This window comes from Radiomyces spectabilis (assembly GCF_025331425.1).
Source record: "Radiomyces spectabilis strain NRRL 2753 chromosome Unknown BYT42scaffold_9, whole genome shotgun sequence".
Lineage (NCBI taxonomy): Eukaryota > Fungi > Mucoromycota > Mucoromycetes > Mucorales > Radiomycetaceae > Radiomyces > Radiomyces spectabilis.
Window position 1 is genome coordinate 58314 of NW_026251934.1, and position 18650 is coordinate 76963.

General features: G+C 43.2%; 9 protein-coding genes across 9 annotated transcripts; 5 read left to right on the top strand and 4 right to left on the bottom strand.

Moving 5' to 3' along the window:
• Window positions 1–478: 478 nt before the first annotated feature.
• On the top strand, window positions 479–2625 carry BYT42DRAFT_615322 (Mysoin-binding motif of peroxisomes-domain-containing protein; the record flags this gene model as incomplete). Its single annotated transcript, XM_051571949.1, has 7 exons — window positions 479–530; window positions 588–718; window positions 777–1082; window positions 1166–1772; window positions 1835–1990; window positions 2063–2442; window positions 2506–2625. The coding sequence occupies 7 exons, from the start codon at window positions 479–481 to the stop codon at window positions 2623–2625; spliced, it is 1752 nt and encodes a 583-aa protein (XP_051421393.1).
• A 167-nt stretch (window positions 2626–2792) lies between these two features.
• BYT42DRAFT_535092 (SURF1 family-domain-containing protein) lies at window positions 2793–3989 on the bottom strand. The gene is made up of 4 exons (XM_051565466.1): window positions 3623–3989; window positions 3282–3549; window positions 3094–3208; window positions 2793–3022 (listed from the first exon to the last, which is right to left on the bottom strand). The coding sequence occupies exons 1-4, from the start codon at window positions 3892–3894 to the stop codon at window positions 2829–2831; spliced, it is 849 nt and encodes a 282-aa protein (XP_051421394.1). The 5' UTR covers window positions 3895–3989; the 3' UTR covers window positions 2793–2828.
• BYT42DRAFT_575249 (uncharacterized protein) lies at window positions 3967–5013 on the top strand. Its single transcript, XM_051568944.1, is given in 4 exon segments — window positions 3967–4525; window positions 4596–4733; window positions 4748–4751; window positions 4800–5013. 4 exon segments carry the CDS (start codon window positions 4079–4081, stop codon window positions 4808–4810), a joined length of 600 nt encoding a protein of 199 aa, XP_051421395.1. The 5' UTR covers window positions 3967–4078; the 3' UTR covers window positions 4811–5013.
• A 339-nt stretch (window positions 5014–5352) lies between these two features.
• BYT42DRAFT_535095 (uncharacterized protein) lies at window positions 5353–6266 on the top strand. Its single transcript, XM_051565467.1, has 2 exons — window positions 5353–5527; window positions 5586–6266. The coding sequence occupies exons 1-2, from the start codon at window positions 5387–5389 to the stop codon at window positions 6177–6179; spliced, it is 735 nt and encodes a 244-aa protein (XP_051421396.1). The 5' UTR covers window positions 5353–5386; the 3' UTR covers window positions 6180–6266.
• On the bottom strand, window positions 6165–7304 carry BYT42DRAFT_575252 (P-loop containing nucleoside triphosphate hydrolase protein). The gene is made up of 6 exons (XM_051568945.1): window positions 7286–7304; window positions 7093–7209; window positions 6759–7028; window positions 6602–6687; window positions 6267–6550; window positions 6165–6213 (listed from the first exon to the last, which is right to left on the bottom strand). Exons 1-5 carry the CDS (start codon window positions 7286–7288, stop codon window positions 6367–6369), a joined length of 660 nt encoding a protein of 219 aa, XP_051421397.1. The 5' UTR covers window positions 7289–7304; the 3' UTR covers window positions 6165–6213; window positions 6267–6366.
• Window positions 7305–8757: 1453 nt separating this feature from the next.
• On the bottom strand, window positions 8758–9218 carry BYT42DRAFT_500025 (uncharacterized protein; the record flags this gene model as incomplete). The annotated part of the gene is made up of 2 exons (XM_051564676.1): window positions 8758–8779; window positions 8848–9218. The coding sequence occupies 2 exons, from the start codon at window positions 9216–9218 to the stop codon at window positions 8758–8760; spliced, it is 393 nt and encodes a 130-aa protein (XP_051421398.1).
• A 1922-nt stretch (window positions 9219–11140) lies between these two features.
• Window positions 11141–12912, top strand: BYT42DRAFT_575255 (CTLH/CRA C-terminal to lish motif domain-containing protein). The gene is made up of 7 exons (XM_051568946.1): window positions 11141–11292; window positions 11357–11478; window positions 11537–11793; window positions 11862–12025; window positions 12092–12251; window positions 12307–12567; window positions 12627–12912. The coding sequence occupies exons 1-7, from the start codon at window positions 11166–11168 to the stop codon at window positions 12700–12702; spliced, it is 1167 nt and encodes a 388-aa protein (XP_051421399.1). The 5' UTR covers window positions 11141–11165; the 3' UTR covers window positions 12703–12912.
• Window positions 12913–15118, bottom strand: BYT42DRAFT_575257 (uncharacterized protein). Its single transcript, XM_051568947.1, has 12 exons — window positions 15018–15118; window positions 14853–14953; window positions 14760–14795; window positions 14593–14697; window positions 14486–14533; window positions 14366–14421; window positions 14190–14307; window positions 13950–14128; window positions 13817–13899; window positions 13720–13751; window positions 13067–13658; window positions 12913–13002 (listed from the first exon to the last, which is right to left on the bottom strand). The coding sequence occupies exons 1-12, from the start codon at window positions 15076–15078 to the stop codon at window positions 12950–12952; spliced, it is 1464 nt and encodes a 487-aa protein (XP_051421400.1). The 5' UTR covers window positions 15079–15118; the 3' UTR covers window positions 12913–12949.
• Window positions 15119–17114: 1996 nt separating this feature from the next.
• Window positions 17115–18649, top strand: BYT42DRAFT_392613 (uncharacterized protein). Its single transcript, XM_051563353.1, has 3 exons — window positions 17115–17533; window positions 17625–18264; window positions 18333–18649. The coding sequence occupies exons 1-3, from the start codon at window positions 17168–17170 to the stop codon at window positions 18470–18472; spliced, it is 1146 nt and encodes a 381-aa protein (XP_051421401.1). The 5' UTR covers window positions 17115–17167; the 3' UTR covers window positions 18473–18649.
• Window position 18650: the final 1 nt, after the last annotated feature.

Sequence of the window (18650 nt, forward strand, 5' to 3'; positions counted from 1 at the left end):
GGGACTACATTGCAGTGAAGAAAACCAAAGATCTCATAATAATTTACTCTCACCTTTGATCAACTAATTCCAGCTTGCTATTTACATTAATTGGTATTATTGGAAAAACGATAGCTCCTTATATATTACGAACTTCATAAATTTAGCATCCATTTTACTAGATTCTCCTATGTAAACCGACCCAGTAACACTAGCCAACCGATTTCTTAAACTTGCTTTGAGTGATCCACATGATACCGGAAATCTCTTATTTGTTTCCAAAGTCAGAAAAAAAAGGCCTGGTTCTCAATAAATTGTGCGGCACCTCTTTCTTTGTCTTGAGCGTGTGGAAGGAAAAAAACGCGTGATGGTTTTGTGAGCGATCAGTGTGAATTTGGCATTGAAACTCAGACACTGACCTGGATATTCAGAATGCATGCGAAACCCGTTATTTGCTGCATTTTTTCCCTGCTGCTCCTCCACCTTTCGCCGAGACCAAATGACCGATTTTATCATCTACGAAGATACGCCTTTAGCTGATTACATGGAATGTAAAGCGTCGCTGATTATGTTAGAACAATTCGACTGAAATTTAACGTATGAAACAGCCATAGAAAGTATGGAGCAACCAGTCAAACTTCCACCTCGGCCTTTACCAGGTCAGGGCGGTGATCAACGACCATCATTTGCTCAATGGTCCGAAATGCTGTACCAGCATTGGCGCAGCTCCATCGTTCACGTATGCATAGCCATGCTACAATTGCAGTTGGTTTAGAGAAATAACGTTTCACCCTTAGGATATATTCTCGATATCTTTACCTCTGGCGGAGGAAACCGCCTTCGAGGAAAAGTTCAAATATCTTATTGTCACATCGCCACTGCTGAACGAAGTGCTATCTGTTCATCCGAAACAGAAACATCAAGCCGAGTTGCCGTTTTCTACTATTTGCCATAGCCGATCTGGTATTGGTCAGGCGATCGCTCTTTCGGGAGTCTTGCTGGCCTTTGGTGCAGAAAAATGGCTGGCAAAATCCCGAGCATCCTATCCCGTAACTGCCTTGCTCGCTACCGGTGCAACCATCTTTTTCTCCTATCGACATATGGTAAGCAAACATTGAAAGGCGATTTGGTTTTATTTTATGGGATACCTTGTTATTCGGTCTGTTACTTACCAACCCAAATGTAGCGTCGCACTTGGATTCGGAAACTGTATGACGCGGCTCTAACAAAATTACAAACTTTCATCGATGAGTGTATCGTTCTTGACACAAAGGTGCATCGGGCAATGGTCACGATTCAGGAAATCGAACTGGTAGCAAGAGGCTACAGACTGTCCTCGCCTTTATCTCCTATTTCACGTATCGAACAAAGTCGGAAGTCAAAACGCTGCATGATGTTACGGAATCGGCTTGTGGCCATTCTTCGTCGCGCTTTCATTGTGTACGAAGAGGGCATTATTGATCTCATGGATAATGTGCAACGCGAAAATCTCTCAAGGCTCTATGACATGTATAACATTCATTCAGTGGCTTCTCTTTCGGCTGCGGATAAATGGGCGGAAGACGACGCAATATCCCTGGACTATATAAAGAACTTGGCCCAGCTTATGCATGCAAAACGTCGAGAATGCATCCTTCAGTTTTTAGCTCTCAGGGTAATGACGGAGGAACACGATTCTGTACGGTTGAATTACGAGACCGGATGGCGATCTGTGAATCTTGTCATGGATAAATTAGTGAAAGATACCAAGGTCTTTGTCACCGATTTGCAAAAGAGTCTTGAAACAGAACTATGTAAGTAGGATTAGGTACCCGCAAGGGAAAATTGAAACAATCAGTAACGTTTTGTGTAAAAGACACGGCAACGCCCGAGACTTCTTCCTCAAAAGCTTCATCAACCGATAGCAGGTTACGCCCATTTATTCACCGATTAGCTATATTCGAACAGCAATTGCGGACCATGGAAGCCAAGATTTACCTGTGTAATGATGATGTGCGCCAACTCGATCAAGGTAGGGAAAAAGTTACTCACAACAAAATTGTCAGCATCTGGAAGGATCTGGTCAATGACTATCTTGTATTAGATTCATCGGAAGTACGAGAACGGCTTCAAAAGGAATACGAATCGATTCAGCGAGATTTGAACCAACTGGCTGTCGAATGGGAAGCAGGCCATGCCAGTCTGCTATCATTTCTCGATCCTTCTTTATCACCTTCTCCTTCACCCTCATCATTAACTGACCAGGAAGTTGACGATAATTGTGCGTTTCTGGATCTTGACAACGATAAACCGCGCACCTTTATCGATGTCCAGGATGCATCTGATTATTTGGAGCTACCTCTTCCCGCCAAAGCATCGGTGTTTGAAGCCATTTCGGAGGTAGTCGAACGCAATACTACCGAGCGTTCGAGAAAAAGCCGTGCTGAAAGAATTGCAGAGATGAGAGCCAAACGAGAAGAAGAGGTAAAAGTCGTCATATAACGAATGCACTAAACCGTACTGCGTGGTAACTGTTGCTGAATGTAGGCACGGGAAAAAACGGAGCGGCTGTATTCGCAAACGATCATGCATGAACTAAAAGATGTATTGGATCGAAGAGTTGAGGAATTGGATTTAAAGACCGATGACGATACGGAAGCCAGATGATGGATAATTCAATACACATCATCATGATCCATAGCTGGATGATACCCTCTCAAGTTACCCCTGCCACTCGACAATGTGCTTGCAATGCAAACCATAATTCCATATCCCAAAACCTCCGATTCCTTGACAGTGCTTTGTTTGTTTAATGTTCAGTTGTATGTTACAGTGGTTCTAAAATAAAATGCTAAAATAGTTTCCAAGGTCTAGAGTCGCTTGACCACTTTGGGACGATGGGCCGGTTTTCTAAGCAGTTTCCATAACATCGCTGAAGTGGCAATGGATAGCGCATACCAGGTAAAAATATACTGAAGATGGCTATTGTGAACTTCCACCACAGGAGAGCGTCCTACTGGAATACCTCGATCAATGAGCGCATGCTCGACATACGGCGATTGATCTAGGAAACGAAATTGCATTAGGAAAAAAAGAGCGATAGCCAAGGGCCAAGAGAATGGTTCACAAACGTACCTGATACACGTTCAACAAGAAGAGGCTCTGAGCCGGTCAGTTGAGCCATCGTTTCTACATCTGTCCAATACCATTGATTGCTGGAAGGAGCATTGTCGGGCGTAAATGTGTTTCGCTAGTAAAGGGGGGGGGGGGAGAGATGATTAAATAAATAGCCTTACACATTTCCTTTTCCTTGCTATGCTTACTCTCTCCGACATGCGCAATAAGCCTTCAACTTCCACTTCATCCTCCTCTAAACTTTCTGGTCGTGCACGTTGATCTTTCTTGGCGGTGGATACCCAGCCTCGCTTCACCAACACACTCGTACCATTCTTTCGTTCAAGCGGAGTAATGATAAAATAGCCCACATTACCGTCGCCTCGAGTGCGTGGACCGAGCAACATTTCTTTGTCATGGCGATAATGACCAGTCACTGCCACACGACGATATTCGTAATCTTTCACGGTGTCCTCGCTTGCAATCGAAGAAAGGGGAAAAGTCAGCATACCGGCTCGCTGCGGTAAACAGCGAAAATAAGAATGCTTACTTTATACGTCGGGGAAGCGGAATGGGTGGCATGTCCATTCTCTCTTCAAGATTCTGAATCAAATTAACCTTCCAGCGCAGACGTTGCACCTGCCATGTTCCGAGACCGAAAGCAATAAAAGGTAAAGTGCACATAAAGGCGGTGCCTACACCAAAACGGCGCTGTTTCGGTGTATAAACCTCTTTGACTGTCTCAGTAGACATAAACCTTTGGGAGCGGAAAATCTGCGGACGTACTGCAGCAGACACAGTGCATAATCGTCGAAGCATCATGGTGTACGCAAAAAGGCAAAAAGAAATAGAAAATGATTATGGAAAAAATGCAGGGACGGACCTGGGTGTGGCGACGAGTGAATCTTGTGACTGTTGTTAAAGCAGCGGGTTCGCCGACCGAAAGATTCAGGCAATTTTTTTTTTCTCTGTTCGACCTTCGAGATTGGGCTTATTTGAACGATCGATGGCTGAAAAGAAACTGACGAAACGTGAGCAAAAAGCTCTTGCATTCAAGAAGAAGAATAAAAAGAAAGATCAACAAGAGATCACCGAAGAACAAGCATTTCCTACGAATGACGTGACAGAGGATGTTCCCAAAGTAGAAGAAGCACCCAAATCAGTCACCGGCAAGCGAAAAGCTGAATCGGAAGAACAGGCGGATGGTACCATTGAAGCTCCCAGAAAGAAAAAGAACCGAAGACCCAAAAAGAAGAAACCGGAAGATGGGGAATCTCACAACCGATTCATCATCTTTGTTGGCAATTTGGGATACGACACGACCAAAGAAGAGCTTACCGAGCACTTTCAACAAGTCGGAGGCATCAAGTCAGTGCGTCTGTTATCAGACAAAGTCACCAAGAAACCCAAAGGCTTTGCCTTTGTTGAATTTGAAACAGCTAGACACTTGACGGTAAGTGAATCATGACCGTGAAAACGAGTAATTTGCCTGATGTATTGATCCCACTGCCACCGTCTTACAGAAAGCCTTGGCGTTCCATCATACGTACTTTAAGAAGCGTCAAATCAATGTGGAACTTACCGCTGGAGGAGGTGGCAACAAGAGCGACGCTAGACGAGAAAAGTTGAAACTTAAAAATGAAAAATTGCAGCAAGAACGAGTAAGTGTGATATCCAAGGTAAAAAGTGTGTTTCATTATTAATCCAAGGTCTTTTTTTTAAAGCAAAAAATTCATGAGAAGATCGTCAACGGAGAATCTACTTCTTCCTATCAGCAATCCACTGAAGCATAACCTCGCATTGTATTCTATATCACTGTAAATTGTTATTTTTTTCTTCTATACATCACACCAATAGATCAACGGCATCCTTTTGTACTCTTTTTACTGTTATCGCAAGCGTATTTTTTCTGAGCGACCATCGTTACAAAGGGCATCGATGCACTATATTGGATAGTTAATGGTATTGGTTGATGGTGCTGCATATTCACGGGTGTAAGATGCATTGACGGAGTCAGTCAGCTGGCCCGAGATGTATCGGAAACATGTCCGATACAATATGGAGGAGAAGTTGTTGGCGAAATCTTATAAGATCTATAATATGAAGTCTCTTGAAGTGGATATTGTGAAGCCAATTTTGGTTTCTATATCCTAACAATATTCAATGAAAGAGGATGGCAATGACATGGTAGACATTTGTCATACAGCTGTTTTCCAAGCTCTTTTGTGTCGGCGACATGGGGTAGAAATTTTTCATTTTAATTTTGCACGTCTTGTTTCGGTTCAAACTTGTCATTCTCCGGTTTTCTTTGAATATGAAGCTTACCGATATCCGACTTGACCCTTTCCCACGTCTCACCGAGTTCGTGGGTAAATCGTTTAGCAATCCTCGCATCATTCTTCTCTCCGTCATCATCTCCAAAGTCTGCATTGATCGCATTTATACTTTTGCCAAGGTACTTTCAACAGTGGATCTCGCCTGTTATTTATCCTGTCAAATAACGTTTCACTTAGTTTGTCAATCCTAATGCCGCACTGGACACTGCTGGTAACGAAACACTCGACATTCTCGAATATCATCATCCACGTTCAGCAGCCGACGTCTACCAGTTCATCAGCGGTTATGGACACAAAGGCCGAATGGCATACTCGTCTCTTCTCATGTACGATTGCGGTTTCTTGTTAGCGCGTACCATCCCCATGTGTTTGTTGTGTTATTGGGCTTTCAGTCGTGCTCCCCAGTGGACGCGTCTGGGTGTGTGGATTCCCCTTGCTACGAGCATTGTTGATTTATTCGAGAACTTCCTAATTTGGATTTTGTTGAACTTGTATCCTCGGCAAATCGATCTGCTTGGCCAACTGGCGGCTTGGGCTATTCTGGCGAAATGGACCATGCTATGGATTACGGTTGCCGTGTTGGCTATCGGCTTGTTGCTTGGCATTTACTATGGTTTCCACGGCTTACTCGCAGACAGTGTTTTGATGGATAAAGATCGCAAGGACAGGGAAATGGCAAGACGACACTTGAATGACGCCGTGAAACGTAACGGACAACGTGCCTCAGCATCCTCGGGCTCCGCCAGTACCTCACAAAAGAAGAAACAATAATTTATGCTATAGATTGGACTCTTTGATTATCAATGTAAACAAGTGAATACAACTTTTTTCCAAACACTCATACCATTACTAGAACAGACATCTTTTATGAAATCATATATCAGCTTTGATAGCAAAGTTTTTTCAAGTTTATTCTTGAAAGAGGAGGAATTGGTATCAAGTAAAATGTACAATAAGTCTAGCAGCAATTGGATCCGCTGTTGTTATGTTGTTGCTTATTCTGGTCCAAGTGCACTCTGTCGGACTCTTCCCCCAACGCCAACGCGTCCACTCCGCTTTCTTCCTCAATGTTTAGGATCGCAGTAATAAGATGTCGAGCAGCTTCCTCGATATTGATATTATCTTTGGCCGACGTTTCAAACCTAGAACGATTGTGAATATCTCCAGGATTTCCCCCGTTTATATATACATACCATTTGATGAAACCCAAATCTTTGCAAAACGAATCCATCTCTGCTGCGTTGACATGCTGCCCGTGACCTTCTTGAACCAAATCGCTCTAATGCAAGTCATATGCGGTGAATACATATGAAAAAAATCTGGAAGGAAATCGATGAATGCGTAGCATACCTTGTTGGCTAATAAGACCACGGGAATTTTCCCGCCGCCCCACGCTTCTGGCAACGTCACTTTGGTATCGATATCATTTTTCCAACGAGTCACGCCATCAAAGGTATTTGGTCTGGTGACATCATAGACGACAAAAGCGCCCAACGCTTCCTTATAGTACACGCGCGTCATATTACCAAACCGTTCCTGGCCTGCAATGTCCCACAGTTGTAAACGCACTATAATTTCAGGTGACCACTGAATGACTTTGAGAGCAAAGTCCACGCCAATCTACAATTGTAATTCTGTAAGCAACGCCATTGCAGAAATGCGGCGCCAAGAGCCATTGGCTTACAGTTGACTTGTAATTGCTGGAGAAAATGTTGTGGACATAGCGTCGGATAATCGACGTTTTACCCGTACCAAGATCGCCGACAACGAGAATTTTGTACAGATACTCTCTCATTTCAGCCTACAGTTGAATTTGCAATGAGTAAAATGAGGGTGATTTCTTCTGTATAAAAGGAGCAATGAGGTTTGAGATTTACCATTTGTGATAAATCAAGTGTCAAGTGTGGAAGAAAAGGAGAAAAATAGGGTTTTACGGCGAATTTATGCGACGTCGCACCAACCGTGAGTTGGATTTCACGATATTGTATATCATCCGGAACGTCACGGATTGCATTTGTACACCAGTGTTCTATGATGCTTACTTTTACCGCATCCCCGGTTCGTTTTCTGTTTTTATTTGGTAGCTGCCCAATGGTCCGTTAAGCTTTATTGGAACAAACTATTTTTACAGACAAAAGCGGTTTGGTTCAAAAATCGTGCATGGAAATCGGGGATTGAAACCACAGGAAAAAAGGCATACAAAAGCAAAATCCACGGAAGACATCCACAACTATCTCTCTTGAGTGATGAAGGATTAGAAATAATCAGAGCTAGATGTTTGCATAAAAGAACAGCGCCAAAAAATGTATAAGTGACCGATCAGAGGCTGCATTAAATGCAAGCAGTAATGGTATAGGACGAAAATGGATGGTGGATACTGCCAACAATCATGGCGTTTTTGTGAATGTTGGTTCTTACGCAGAAAGCTGCTGGATATGACGAGTATTGGGTCGATGATTTGAAGCGTGTAATAAGAGCAAGGTACGGGATGGATTGCCTTGCAAATCACTAACACCGACGTAACCCAGACTCAACGAATGGAGCATTCTTTTTGATCGCGCAACACTCCAAACCCAACCCTTCTTGAAAACGTACCATGCAGCCGAAGCCGATGTACGCAAAGCGTACGGCTAACAGAGATAAATTTTTTTTTTATAAACTGATGTTCAAGTGCTGGAGGGTTCCTTCTTTTACAATTTGGCGCCAAGCCTGAATCAATATACCGTCTTTTTGCCAAAATTGTAAATGTCTATGCCTCATTTCCACAAATACAATTATTAAACTTATTTAGTAAAGAAATCCTATGGTACAAATTTTCAAGCCCTGAGCACGGAATCAAAGGTCCCATAGCGGATGTAAGGCGCAATGAATATCTGACCCGTGAATGCCATGAACGTGAGCTGAGTGGCGATACACAAACACAGCACTAGACCTGTGGGGTGCTTCTTGTATTTTCCCTGGCGAAGATTCACATCCAAGCTGACGGCCACGCCCTGAATGAAAAAGAAGAGTACTTGCTCCAAGGTCAATCTCCGTACAATGGCCATGATTAGGAATTCATGCATAAAACCACTGGTTATGAAAACGGCAATGCCCCGACCATTTCTAGCAGACCAATACCACAAGGAAGATGACGGCGCTGGCAAGTCTTTGGTCGCTTCTCCGTTCTTGGTCGGGGTCTTTTGCAGATCTTCATCATCGTCCTTTTTGTCTTTCACGTTATCTTTTCCGGTTTTACGGGAGAAGATCTGACGGTGAAACAGATTTCGCACGACTTTATTCCATCGGCGACTAAGCAACGAGAGAGGTTTGCATTTATGTAACGCTGGAAACACACGGATCTATCGCCTTACCTCCAAAAATCTCTAGGACTGTTTTGCATGGAAAAAGATCGATTAGAAATCGCAACCAAAAACTCAATTGTAGAAACAATGCACACCTGTACGCCAATATCGGGGAATCAAAAAAGTCGATAAGGGGCACATTAAGAGTTAGTTGGACGAGGCCCATGAAAGCATCCGTAAAACCTAGAACGCAATACGCCTTCACCCCTAACAGAACGGTTTGAAAGAGCGCATAAGGATCGTACGGTCGTAGCGCCAGGATATCGACCGGATCGGAGCAAAGGAGCGGATCCACACAGTATCGCATAAAACAGTACTTGCACAAAGCTCGTGCAAACTTGATCCAGCCGCCTAAGCGTACATTGCCACTTGCCACTGAATCAGGATTTTCTTCAAAACAAAGGGTAGCGCCGCACAAGGCACCAAACCACTCTTGAAAGGTCTTGCAACGAGACGCCAAGAACATGCCGCATGAGCCGATAAACCACGGACCGCATGTGAGAAAGATGTTTGCAACGGCATGATAGGACTGGAAAGTAAGCGGTATCATAATGTGCCAGACAACGATCACCCAGCGCAAGGTTAAGCGCGAGATCGGTAGGCGATGCTCGTTGCGGATGAGGACATAATCAAACAGTAGGACAAAGATGTAAAAAGTTATCAGCTTAGGTATAGGTACCAGGAAAGGATCTGGCAATCGTACTTCGATCGGAGGTTTCATTAGAAAAGGAACTGAACTTGGCCCTGTCAATGGCGGCAGAACTTGCCTGATTTAAGGCAGACGAAATGATCTCATGCTTATAATAATTTGAATGGCCGACGTGGAAAAAATTAGGGAATTCTAAACCGAGCGGGCACCAAAAGAGATAAAAAAGGATGACCGTACTCGGTCCGAAGCGTATTTACAAGGTAGTTGTGCCTTTTGATTGGACCCCAGTATTTTGGTAACGGCTGTCCATCGACGGAGACCTGCAGAGGAAAGGCCTCACTGAAGAACGTTGACCATGGCTCTTTTCACCAAAAGCTCAGCAACTGCTTGGGGCAGGCACCCTGCGCGATTCTACCAATGCGGCACCGCACAGCGTCTTAATCACTTGAGCTCAGGTGGCCCCAAACAACTGATTATCATTGATGCATGTATCCCAGAAGCATGCTGTCGACGAAAACGCGGATGGATGAAGCACCCGATATTCACGAGTATGAAAACTCGGTCGATAAGACGAATGTGTGGTTTTTGACGTGAGCACCCGGGGCCAATCCGGCACTTGAATTGCTTCCACTCTTCTGTCAACAATATCTTGAACCCTCGTTGGTGGCTCACTTCAGCACGAGAGTAGTGACCAAGTCCTGGTCGGGGCTGCCTTTGATGCACCTGAGCCGAACGTGTCCTTATTCGAGGCCTCTTGATGTTCCTAGCGCAACAGAATCTGTTGTATCTCAGACGCGCAGGATCTCTTCATCCAATACGCAGGCCAGATTAACCTGACAAATTCGCTCCTGCGGTTATAACCACTCAGTCTGAGGAGTCTTTTGGCCACCTACAATCTTCACTCCAAAGCTGGCACCGTTCGCCGGTGACAGCGGTGTTATCATGACTATGACGATCACCACGTTCCTTCAAGAACACTTTCTCTGAGGTTGCGGCGAAGGAAATGCCGCCCACTGGATGCGCAGCAGTTTTCCACTAGCTAAATTTGAATAAAGGTAGGTTACGGGTATCGCGATTGTCAAATATCCGGCAAACCTGAATGAAAATCATGTGATGGATGACAACAAAAGATTCCACATTTTTGTAAACATGCATACAAACTCTACAGGAGAACGTCTCTGTTTGGGCGGTCAGTGCTCCTGCAAGGTGCTTATGAGTAACCTCATTATTCAATGACATGACTCTATTATCCCGTCATGCGAAACTTGGTGCATGCTGTAATATTGTAGAGGGAAACATAATAGGGCACGGTTACTCGTCGCCACCGCTTGCAGTGTCCGTTGCTCTTTTCAAAAACCAATTAATGAAGCCTTGCAATCAGTAAGGACCAACTTCTATTGAATTATAATATCTATTTCAATAATGCAATTGGCATGCTTGGAATAATTACTGTAGTTTGTTAGAGATAGTAGCATGTTATCTCACGGAGAATAAAGAACATTCATGCACGTTGTCTGACTAGACTTTGTATACACAGCTATACCACTTAGCTGTTGTAAAGAATCTCTATTTATTATGCCAATAGAGTATCCAGAATATTACTCAGATGTGTAGGTGCGATAAGAACGAACAAATTCCCCATTTTGCTGGGACAAAAATTTCAGGACATTTTTGGTGCTCCCGGAGCATGAATTGGGAAGAAAATCGCCAGTTCGGGTGATTGTACGATTTACTCAATTTTTGTTTCTTCATTGACTCGCTACCATGGAAGCTCTCATTGCAGGAAGCAACGAGTTTCTTGATCGTCAAATCCACATGCAAGATACCATAGCTACGAAGCTTGAAGCATACAAGGGACTTTTGCAAAAAGCGAAAGACACCGTTGCTGCCGGTACGCTACTTTGACCGTGAAATTGGAACCATATGCATAATCACACACTCACATAACTGCATAGATCCTTCAAAAGCACAGTATTGCGTGCAGCAACTGGAGGAAAAGACGAAAAAGCTGAGCTTTCATCGATCGCAAAAAGAGTTTCAAAACGCATTACTGAAATTCGGCAAGGATGTTGAACGAGTACGATTTACCATTCACTTTGGTGGCTGTTCATTGGCTAAAGAGTTACTTTACATAGCGCTTTAAGCAAGACTTGTCGGCAATATACCATCCCGAAGCATTTGCGGGAAAGGAGCACTTGATTACACAAGCACTCATAACTCATTTCATACATCAGGGTCAGTTTGACCTCTGCGACGTATTCATGCGAGAAGCCGCTATTGACGATACCGACCCCTTTGCTAAGAATATCGCGAACCTAAAGCAGCTATTTGGTCAAATGTACAGCATATTGCGGGAAATGGAAGAGTCGCAAGATTTAACAAATGCTATCCAGTAAGTGATGCAAGTCATTTTTCGTCCTATACATTCATAAAACTCGCCATATTCACCGACCGCGGTAGATGGGCAGAAGAACATCACGACCGATTAGCCAGTATCGGCAGTAGTCTTGAATTTAATCTGCATCGATTACACGTAATCAAGTTGCTGTGCGATCGTCGCAAGGTGGAAGCTATAATGTATAGTCAAAAACATTTCACTGCTTTCGGAGATAAGCATTTTACAGGTTGGGATTCGATGATGGAAAAATCACTTGCCGCAAGACTCTCGCAGGCTCACCGTCGTTGTATAGATATCAAGCGTTTGATGGCATCTCTTATTTATGATGATATTCAGTCCTCACCTTATGCTGATTTATGCTCACCAACTTTGTGGGTGGATGCTCGTATGGAATTTCAACGAGACTTCTGCTCCTTGTTAACAAAGAGCGCGGAGAGTCCACTTTACGCAAGGTAATCAATATACCAGCAAAACGGCCAGCATTTTACTAATACTCTCACATTCTAGTGTGCTTGTGGGCACCACGGCCTTACCGGTTATTATGAAATTATACAAGATTATGAGCGCCAAGAAAACGGAATGGAGTCAGCAGAACGAATTGCCCGTAGAAATTCCTTTGGATGAAAATCTTCGTTTCCATTCTGTCTTTGCTTGTCCTGTGAGCAAAGAACAGGCCACGGATGATAATCCTCCTATGCGTATGCCTTGTGGTCACGTTATTTGCAAGGAGAGTTTGACGCGGCTCAGCAGAAGCAGCAGGTATGGAAGGCATGTCATCATTTCGTCACTGCACTTTGCCCGTTCGATGTTAACAATGGTTTTGACAGAAATTCGGCCCGCTTCAAATGCCCTTACTGCCCGTCAGAATCATCCATGGATCAGGCTACCCTTGTTTACTTTTAAAATTTCTTTCCTTTGTACAAATGATCACACCCTCTATTTCCCTTCCCCGCCTTTCCGCACTTCAGAGGTCCTCTCACGCGCAGTTTCCCCAGTGTTTCCCTTCTTTCTCTCTTTCTCGATCTTACTCTTTTGTTTCAAGTCCAATGTCATTTCGATATCACAAACGAGCCAAGAAAAGTTTAATTGGTTTTATGCAACATTTCATACCGAAATGTTGTGCAAATGATAAATCAGTAAATATAAATCATTATTCCAGACGCTTTGCTCGATATAAGACAATGTATGCAGTATGCCAATCGCCTAAAAGAGGGACCGCGTGAATAACAACTGAATGCGACCTGCACAGAAAAAAAACATAACTTACCTCCGCCATCCAATCTTTGAATATCCGCATCGCGGACAATGGACACCTTATCGTCATCGAATTTATGCCATTCATCGTCGGCCTTCTTTACCCATGCGATGTAATGACCCGAGTCGGCAGATCGGCCCACGTGAGTCAACACAGCGCAAAGTTCGTACTGTCCCGTGGGATTGGATCCAACATCGGCTAATAATTCAGGATCGAGGTACTGTGACCAATCGACTTTTTCTTCTTCCTTTTGTGCGATCACGTCCGTTTCCATGGCGCTGCTACCGGCCACTTCATGATCCGCCTTTCTACGCTTGGCTTCTCTTTTCTTGGCTTCTCGGTTGTCGTCCAAGTCCTTCAACTTTGTCTTGGCCTTGCTCAATTTTGCCTGCAGTTCAGGAGTACATAATTCCGAAGCATCAAATTCCAATGGGAATTTAACCTTTCTCAGAATCTTTGCACGAATACGTTCCTGCGGTTTCCAGAAGAAGCGAATAAACTGAACTGGTAAATATTGAGGTAAGCGACAAATGCGAGAGCTTCGCTCATATTTGGCAGTACGATCCAAGGTAGGTGAATTCTTCTCGATTTCCTCTTTTAAAGACTAAAACCGCTTTCGTAAGCAACCCCAGATATGGTGAACAACAGAGCTAATTTTGGCTTACCTCGAGGATACCGCTCACCATATAGTTTGTCTCTAAAAAAATCACAAAACGTCGGTATTCATATTCTCTGCTGCATAGTTACTTGACGTTCGCTTACGGATGGAAATATGGCATGCCAACTTGGAGAAACTCTCTGTGGTAATAACCGGCTCTTCTTCCGTGGTTTCCGCACATTTAAGCCTATTGAATCGATTAGTGACAAGCAGGTTTTTGGGTTATTGTCTACTTACTCTGTTCGCATCTGCCCTGTCATATAGCGTTCAATAAAGTTACTGTCGGAAGCCTGATCACTGGGCAGTTTAGATCGTAAGACAGACAAGACTTCACTCCAGCACTCTTCCGCATCCTGCTGCATGGGTACGCCGCCGGGACCTGTTTGCGAAAACTGGGGAAACACTTGACGCAACATCTGGATTTGGTTCGATTAATAACATATATGCTGAAGATGCACTCAAGTTTATTTCCATTACCTGCCAGAAAACGAGGGGAGGAAATCCTTCCGATGCTTTGGCGAGATTCTTGTACAGATCACGTAAACTGGCCGTCAGGTTGCCACGATTGTCTACGCCAGCAAGACCACCTTCATATCTATTTAGCAGGTTAGAGAAAGGGTGGGCGAATATTTGTTAAGTCATTCATCACTTACTTGTTCAATGCATCATGAAGTTCAGGCATCACACGAAGACACTGCAGGGTCGAGTTCTGTAACCAGAAGAATGCCGAGTCATGTGAGTGACTCAAAGTGAATGGTCTCTTTGATCTTTACCATGTAACATGTGTTTCCAAGATTTTCCAAACCGGCAGGAATTTCCAACTAGCACAAAACCGATTTTAATCGCTCCATCACCCTTGCCTCTGCAGATGCAAACTTACTGCTTCCGCCACTTCGGCTTCTGACATGTCTTCCAAAAACTGCACTGGTTGTGGTGGCGGTTTCGGCAATTCACCTGCAGTTCCCATCATCATGAATGTGTGTCCCTAAAGCGCATAATAGATTTTAAGTTGATTCCTACGTGGCGCAGTTACTATTTCTTGCTTACGTCTTTCAGGCCAAGCTTATTCAGATCAGTGGACTCCTATACTCAAATACCAATAAATAACTCATCAAGTCACTAAAAGCTTTACGTATATACCTTTAACATGCCGCCTTTGACCATAATCTTTTGACGTTCAGGAGGGACTCCCGTTTGCGAGTAAATCTGCATCTTGAAGAGCTCAGGTGACTCATCGGTATCTGAAGAAACGAATCAACAGGGTTACTGTGGGTTCACGTATATCAAGAGAGACTCTGATATTACCTAGTTCCAGATTCTCAAACTTCTTCCCGCTCCACTTGACGTTTACATTAACTTTTGGCATGATGTTATCCTTTTATTCCAAGAATCGGTTCAAGCACGCGTAAGCAGCCGTTGCCTCGGGTTTTTGAAGCGTGACTCTGATTTTCTGCAAACACACTATTTTCAAATGCCGCATTCCGCGCCTGCCAATTAATATTTGGCTGGCAAGCGGGCAGAGGTTCTGCCACACCATTATGTGTAGTATTTACGGGGCGAGAGAGAGTGAACTGTAGTTACTATATAATGTCGCTTGTAGGGTGACCTACCATTGTCGCTGTACTTGAATTAATTTCTGATTCCAACAGCCGGCGTCATAGTAGTTTTTATTTGAATGACAGTTGTTGTGCCACAATATCGAGTCAGTTCACACCGCGATGGATATATATAATCTTCACTGTCTGTTGTTATGAAATTGTCGGGAAATACGCACGAACTCGGTATAAAACGAACTGTTGAGTTTTCAGTGGGACGCAATAAGTAGGAAAACTTTACATATCTTGCTGGCGTTGCTTCACCACATAGTCAATGTATGGTATCTCCCATTCCACTTATATCCATTCGAGAGCCGATTTTTCTTAGGGATTTCCCAGTGTGTCAGGCAAATGGTAGGCATCCCAATTTTTGAACAAGCGACCAATGCTAAAACTTAAATGCCATCTCTTTACTTTTTCGACGACGTGACCTATCCCTGTTTGGAAACTACAATAACAACTAGTCAGATTGTCCTTCCAATGTCAATTCTATGACGATTATGAATTTTTTCTCTTTGAAGTATTTTCTCATAATGATCAGTTAAACGACTCCTTTACTTGTGATAAGCATTGTCATGGAAATGGTGATAGGAAATGATAACGACATTTTGAGGGACCGAAGTTGGGAAAGAACAAGGGGATAATATTTCTATTTTGTAAATGTGGAGTGACAATCGTAAACGTGATAGATGAAGGCGAAAAAAAAACACGTATCATGTTTTTGAAATTCTGATCTAAAGAATAAGCTTGCATAGAGACACGACATTCGATTATTCAGCCGATATGCCAAATCTAGACAAAATTACCGCAAAAATCTAACTACAAATGTAGCGTTGGTGTGATAAAGGTGGTCCGTCATGTTTCATTATCATTGTTCGTTTGTCAACCTTAAAAAAAAAAAAAAAATTGGGCGCCGGAAATCCGTATGAGGCAAATTCATCGTCACACAAAAAAAGGTATCTCAGATTCCTAATTTGGCAGGCTTGTCGATCATGTCTCGTAGATCCCTATCAACACGTTACCTCTGCCACAAAGTTTGACAATCAAAATGATCTTCTGTTAAACTGGTGCAAACATCGTATGAGAAAGCATTGACAAGTATATGCGAAGAAAATAGGAAGGGTTATCATTGAAGTCGACCGGACAAAGATCCTTTTTAGAAAACCGGCAGAATATTCCACAAAGAAATCTAGACGTCCCCATTTTCCGGTGCGGTATCTTTTTCCAAATTTGGGATGAATGCTTATTATACTTTGAGGCACCGGATTGTCCTGGGCCCATTGGCAGACTTTTACTTTACAAAATATCGACATAATTGTCTATTTATCCTGTCTTTTGTATGGGTATATTCCTAATTGTAGTATATTGATGTGATTGCTAGTTGATGATTGCGCACGATGGAAGACTTCTCTGTCTCGCATAAATGATTAGTGTGAATCCGCAGAAATGTGTCACAAAAATTACATCATATATTTTAAATTCCGCCTGCCCTGTGTATATTTTTCCCTTTCTACTGGTTGCCCAAGTATCCCATGGAAGCAGCAGCCTGGCTGAAGGGGAATTGTTATCCTGAGTATAGGAATGCAAACAATCCAACTGTTTCTTCTTGATATTTTGAAAGGAGGTTTGGCAGCAATAAGAGGAAAGAACGGCGGACAAAGTTAAAAAAAAGTACAGCTTAGAAAATATCGTTCGAATTCTGGCATTACACATGAGACTAGCGTCATTTGAATCACGGAACCGGATGAGCATCAGAGTGGAACCGGATTCAGAACATTTTTGTAATTTAATAGTTTTTGCCAATGGACCTCGATAAATTTTTTTTTACATTTTATTTCTCTTTCGCTGTAATTTTCATAGATGCTTTATCATCAGGAGTATTCGCAACATGCGATGCCACAACCAGAACCGATGTGCTCCAATCGTGTCAATATGTTAACCAGTGCGTTCAATCCCACTATCTCAGGAGATGGATATCCTATGGACCATCAATCATTTTATCCATTGCCAGAGCAACAAATGCAACAACCATCGCAACCAATGCAAGCAATGCAAGCAATGCAACAGCCATCGCAACCCATGCCTATGCCTATGGCCAATGATAACAACTACCTTGGTTACGATAATACAGCGGACATGATGTGGCTTCATTATGCGCCTTTGACACCTGAACGAAACCTTTTGAATTCATTCCCTCCTCTCAGTGCGGCTTATGAAGCTCATTTTGTAAGTTCCTTGTTCCGTTAATCCACTTCTTAGGTTTACGTGGAAAAAAGAACTAACAAATGTATAAACCATTTTCTTCTTTCGTATCTAGAATGATATACCAATGTATTACCAAAACAATTCAGTCAATCCTGCCGATTTGGGATACCCTGTCGATACGTTGGTGCTTCGGCCACACCTAAAGCCGGAGCAGCGCAAACGTTCCTCCTCTGTACCTCCGGCATTCCACAGTGATTTGTACCAAGCCAAGTTATCACATCATCAACCTCCTCTACTGCCGACACTGACGAAGCCGTTGCCCACAAAAATTGACCGAGTTCCTGCGGCTCCAGCAGTTCAAAAACCAAAGACTCAAAGTGAATTAGACGACCAATTACAAAAGGTCAATTTCGACGATGTTACCGTGGCAGAACTGAAAGAAATGCTGCGCGATCGCGGTATGTCTGCTGCGGGCCGTAAGGCAGAATTATTGCAACGTCTTCGGGATGAACGGGATGCCATGCTACAACAAAAACAGCAGTATAACAATACCCTGCAACCACCACCCAATCCAATGATGGACTCGCCATCCAAACCACCATCACAGACTTCGGCTAGCTTCTCTCCAGCCTCATCCGCTTCCCCCAATCACGAGTGCCTTGTAGCAAGCGGCGCCTTACATACCCCTCCTTATAGCAACTACATAGAAAAAGCAAACAATATGAATGATCCAGCAAATTATGTCAATCGAGGTATGTTCATATGGTATATGCAATGATATCACTAGCTCAAATATTAATGTTGGTCTTGCTTTTCTTAGAGCCCTATATTGCTACAGAAAATATGGATTGGTTCAACGATCCTGCTCTCAATGCATGCAGCTTTACCATGGCACCACAACAGCAAACTACCCAGTTGTGGGATGATGAAGAATTGAAATCGTTTTTAAGCCAAATGTAATTATGTCGTTTTATCCACCACATTGTGAATAATGCTGTGAAAAATCCTGTTAGTTTTGAACCAAATGTAATTATGTTGTTTTGTCATTTTAAGTAATATCTTTTGTAAAATAATGCTGTGAAAGTTATCTCTTGTGTTTCACTTTGGCATGGGGTTCGATCTTTGATAACAGCCGTAG

Bases quoted from the DNA above. Each gene is read 5' to 3' on its own strand.
- BYT42DRAFT_535092 (XM_051565466.1), bottom strand. From the start codon at position 3,894: ATGATGCTTCGACGATTATGCACTGTGTCTGCTGCAGTACGTCCGCAG. The intron at 3,550-3,622 runs GTAAGCATTCTT...TTCGATTGCAAG, and splicing joins CCGCTTCCCCGACGTATAAA to CGAGGACACCGTGAAAGATT. The intron at 3,023-3,093 runs GTACGTTTGTGA...TTCGTTTCCTAG, and splicing joins TCTTGTTGAACGTGTATCAG to ATCAATCGCCGTATGTCGAG.
- BYT42DRAFT_575249 (XM_051568944.1), top strand. From the start codon at position 4,079: ATGGCTGAAAAGAAACTGACGAAACGTGAGCAAAAAGCTCTTGCATTC. The intron at 4,526-4,595 runs GTAAGTGAATCA...ACCGTCTTACAG, and splicing joins AAACAGCTAGACACTTGACG to AAAGCCTTGGCGTTCCATCA.
- BYT42DRAFT_535095 (XM_051565467.1), top strand. From the start codon at position 5,387: ATGAAGCTTACCGATATCCGACTTGACCCTTTCCCACGTCTCACCGAG. The intron at 5,528-5,585 runs GTACTTTCAACA...CGTTTCACTTAG, and splicing joins GCATTTATACTTTTGCCAAG to TTTGTCAATCCTAATGCCGC.
- BYT42DRAFT_575252 (XM_051568945.1), bottom strand. The intron at 6,688-6,758 runs GTATGCTACGCA...GACTTGCATTAG, and splicing joins TGGTCTTATTAGCCAACAAG to AGCGATTTGGTTCAAGAAGG. The intron at 6,551-6,601 runs GTATGTATATAT...CAATCGTTCTAG, and splicing joins GATTTGGGTTTCATCAAATG to GTTTGAAACGTCGGCCAAAG.
- BYT42DRAFT_575255 (XM_051568946.1), top strand. From the start codon at position 11,166: ATGGAAGCTCTCATTGCAGGAAGCAACGAGTTTCTTGATCGTCAAATC. The intron at 12,026-12,091 runs GTTGGGATTCGA...GTCGTTGTATAG, and splicing joins CGGAGATAAGCATTTTACAG to ATATCAAGCGTTTGATGGCA. The intron at 12,252-12,306 runs GTAATCAATATA...CTCACATTCTAG, and splicing joins GAGAGTCCACTTTACGCAAG to TGTGCTTGTGGGCACCACGG.
- BYT42DRAFT_575257 (XM_051568947.1), bottom strand. From the start codon at position 15,078: ATGCCAAAAGTTAATGTAAACGTCAAGTGGAGCGGGAAGAAGTTTGAG. The intron at 14,954-15,017 runs GTAATATCAGAG...TCGTTTCTTCAG, and splicing joins GTTTGAGAATCTGGAACTAG to ATACCGATGAGTCACCTGAG. The intron at 14,796-14,852 runs GTATATACGTAA...ATTTGAGTATAG, and splicing joins TCAAAGGCGGCATGTTAAAG to GAGTCCACTGATCTGAATAA.
- BYT42DRAFT_392613 (XM_051563353.1), top strand. From the start codon at position 17,168: ATGCTTTATCATCAGGAGTATTCGCAACATGCGATGCCACAACCAGAA. The intron at 17,534-17,624 runs GTAAGTTCCTTG...TTTCGTATCTAG, and splicing joins CGGCTTATGAAGCTCATTTT to AATGATATACCAATGTATTA. The intron at 18,265-18,332 runs GTATGTTCATAT...TGCTTTTCTTAG, and splicing joins AGCAAATTATGTCAATCGAG to AGCCCTATATTGCTACAGAA.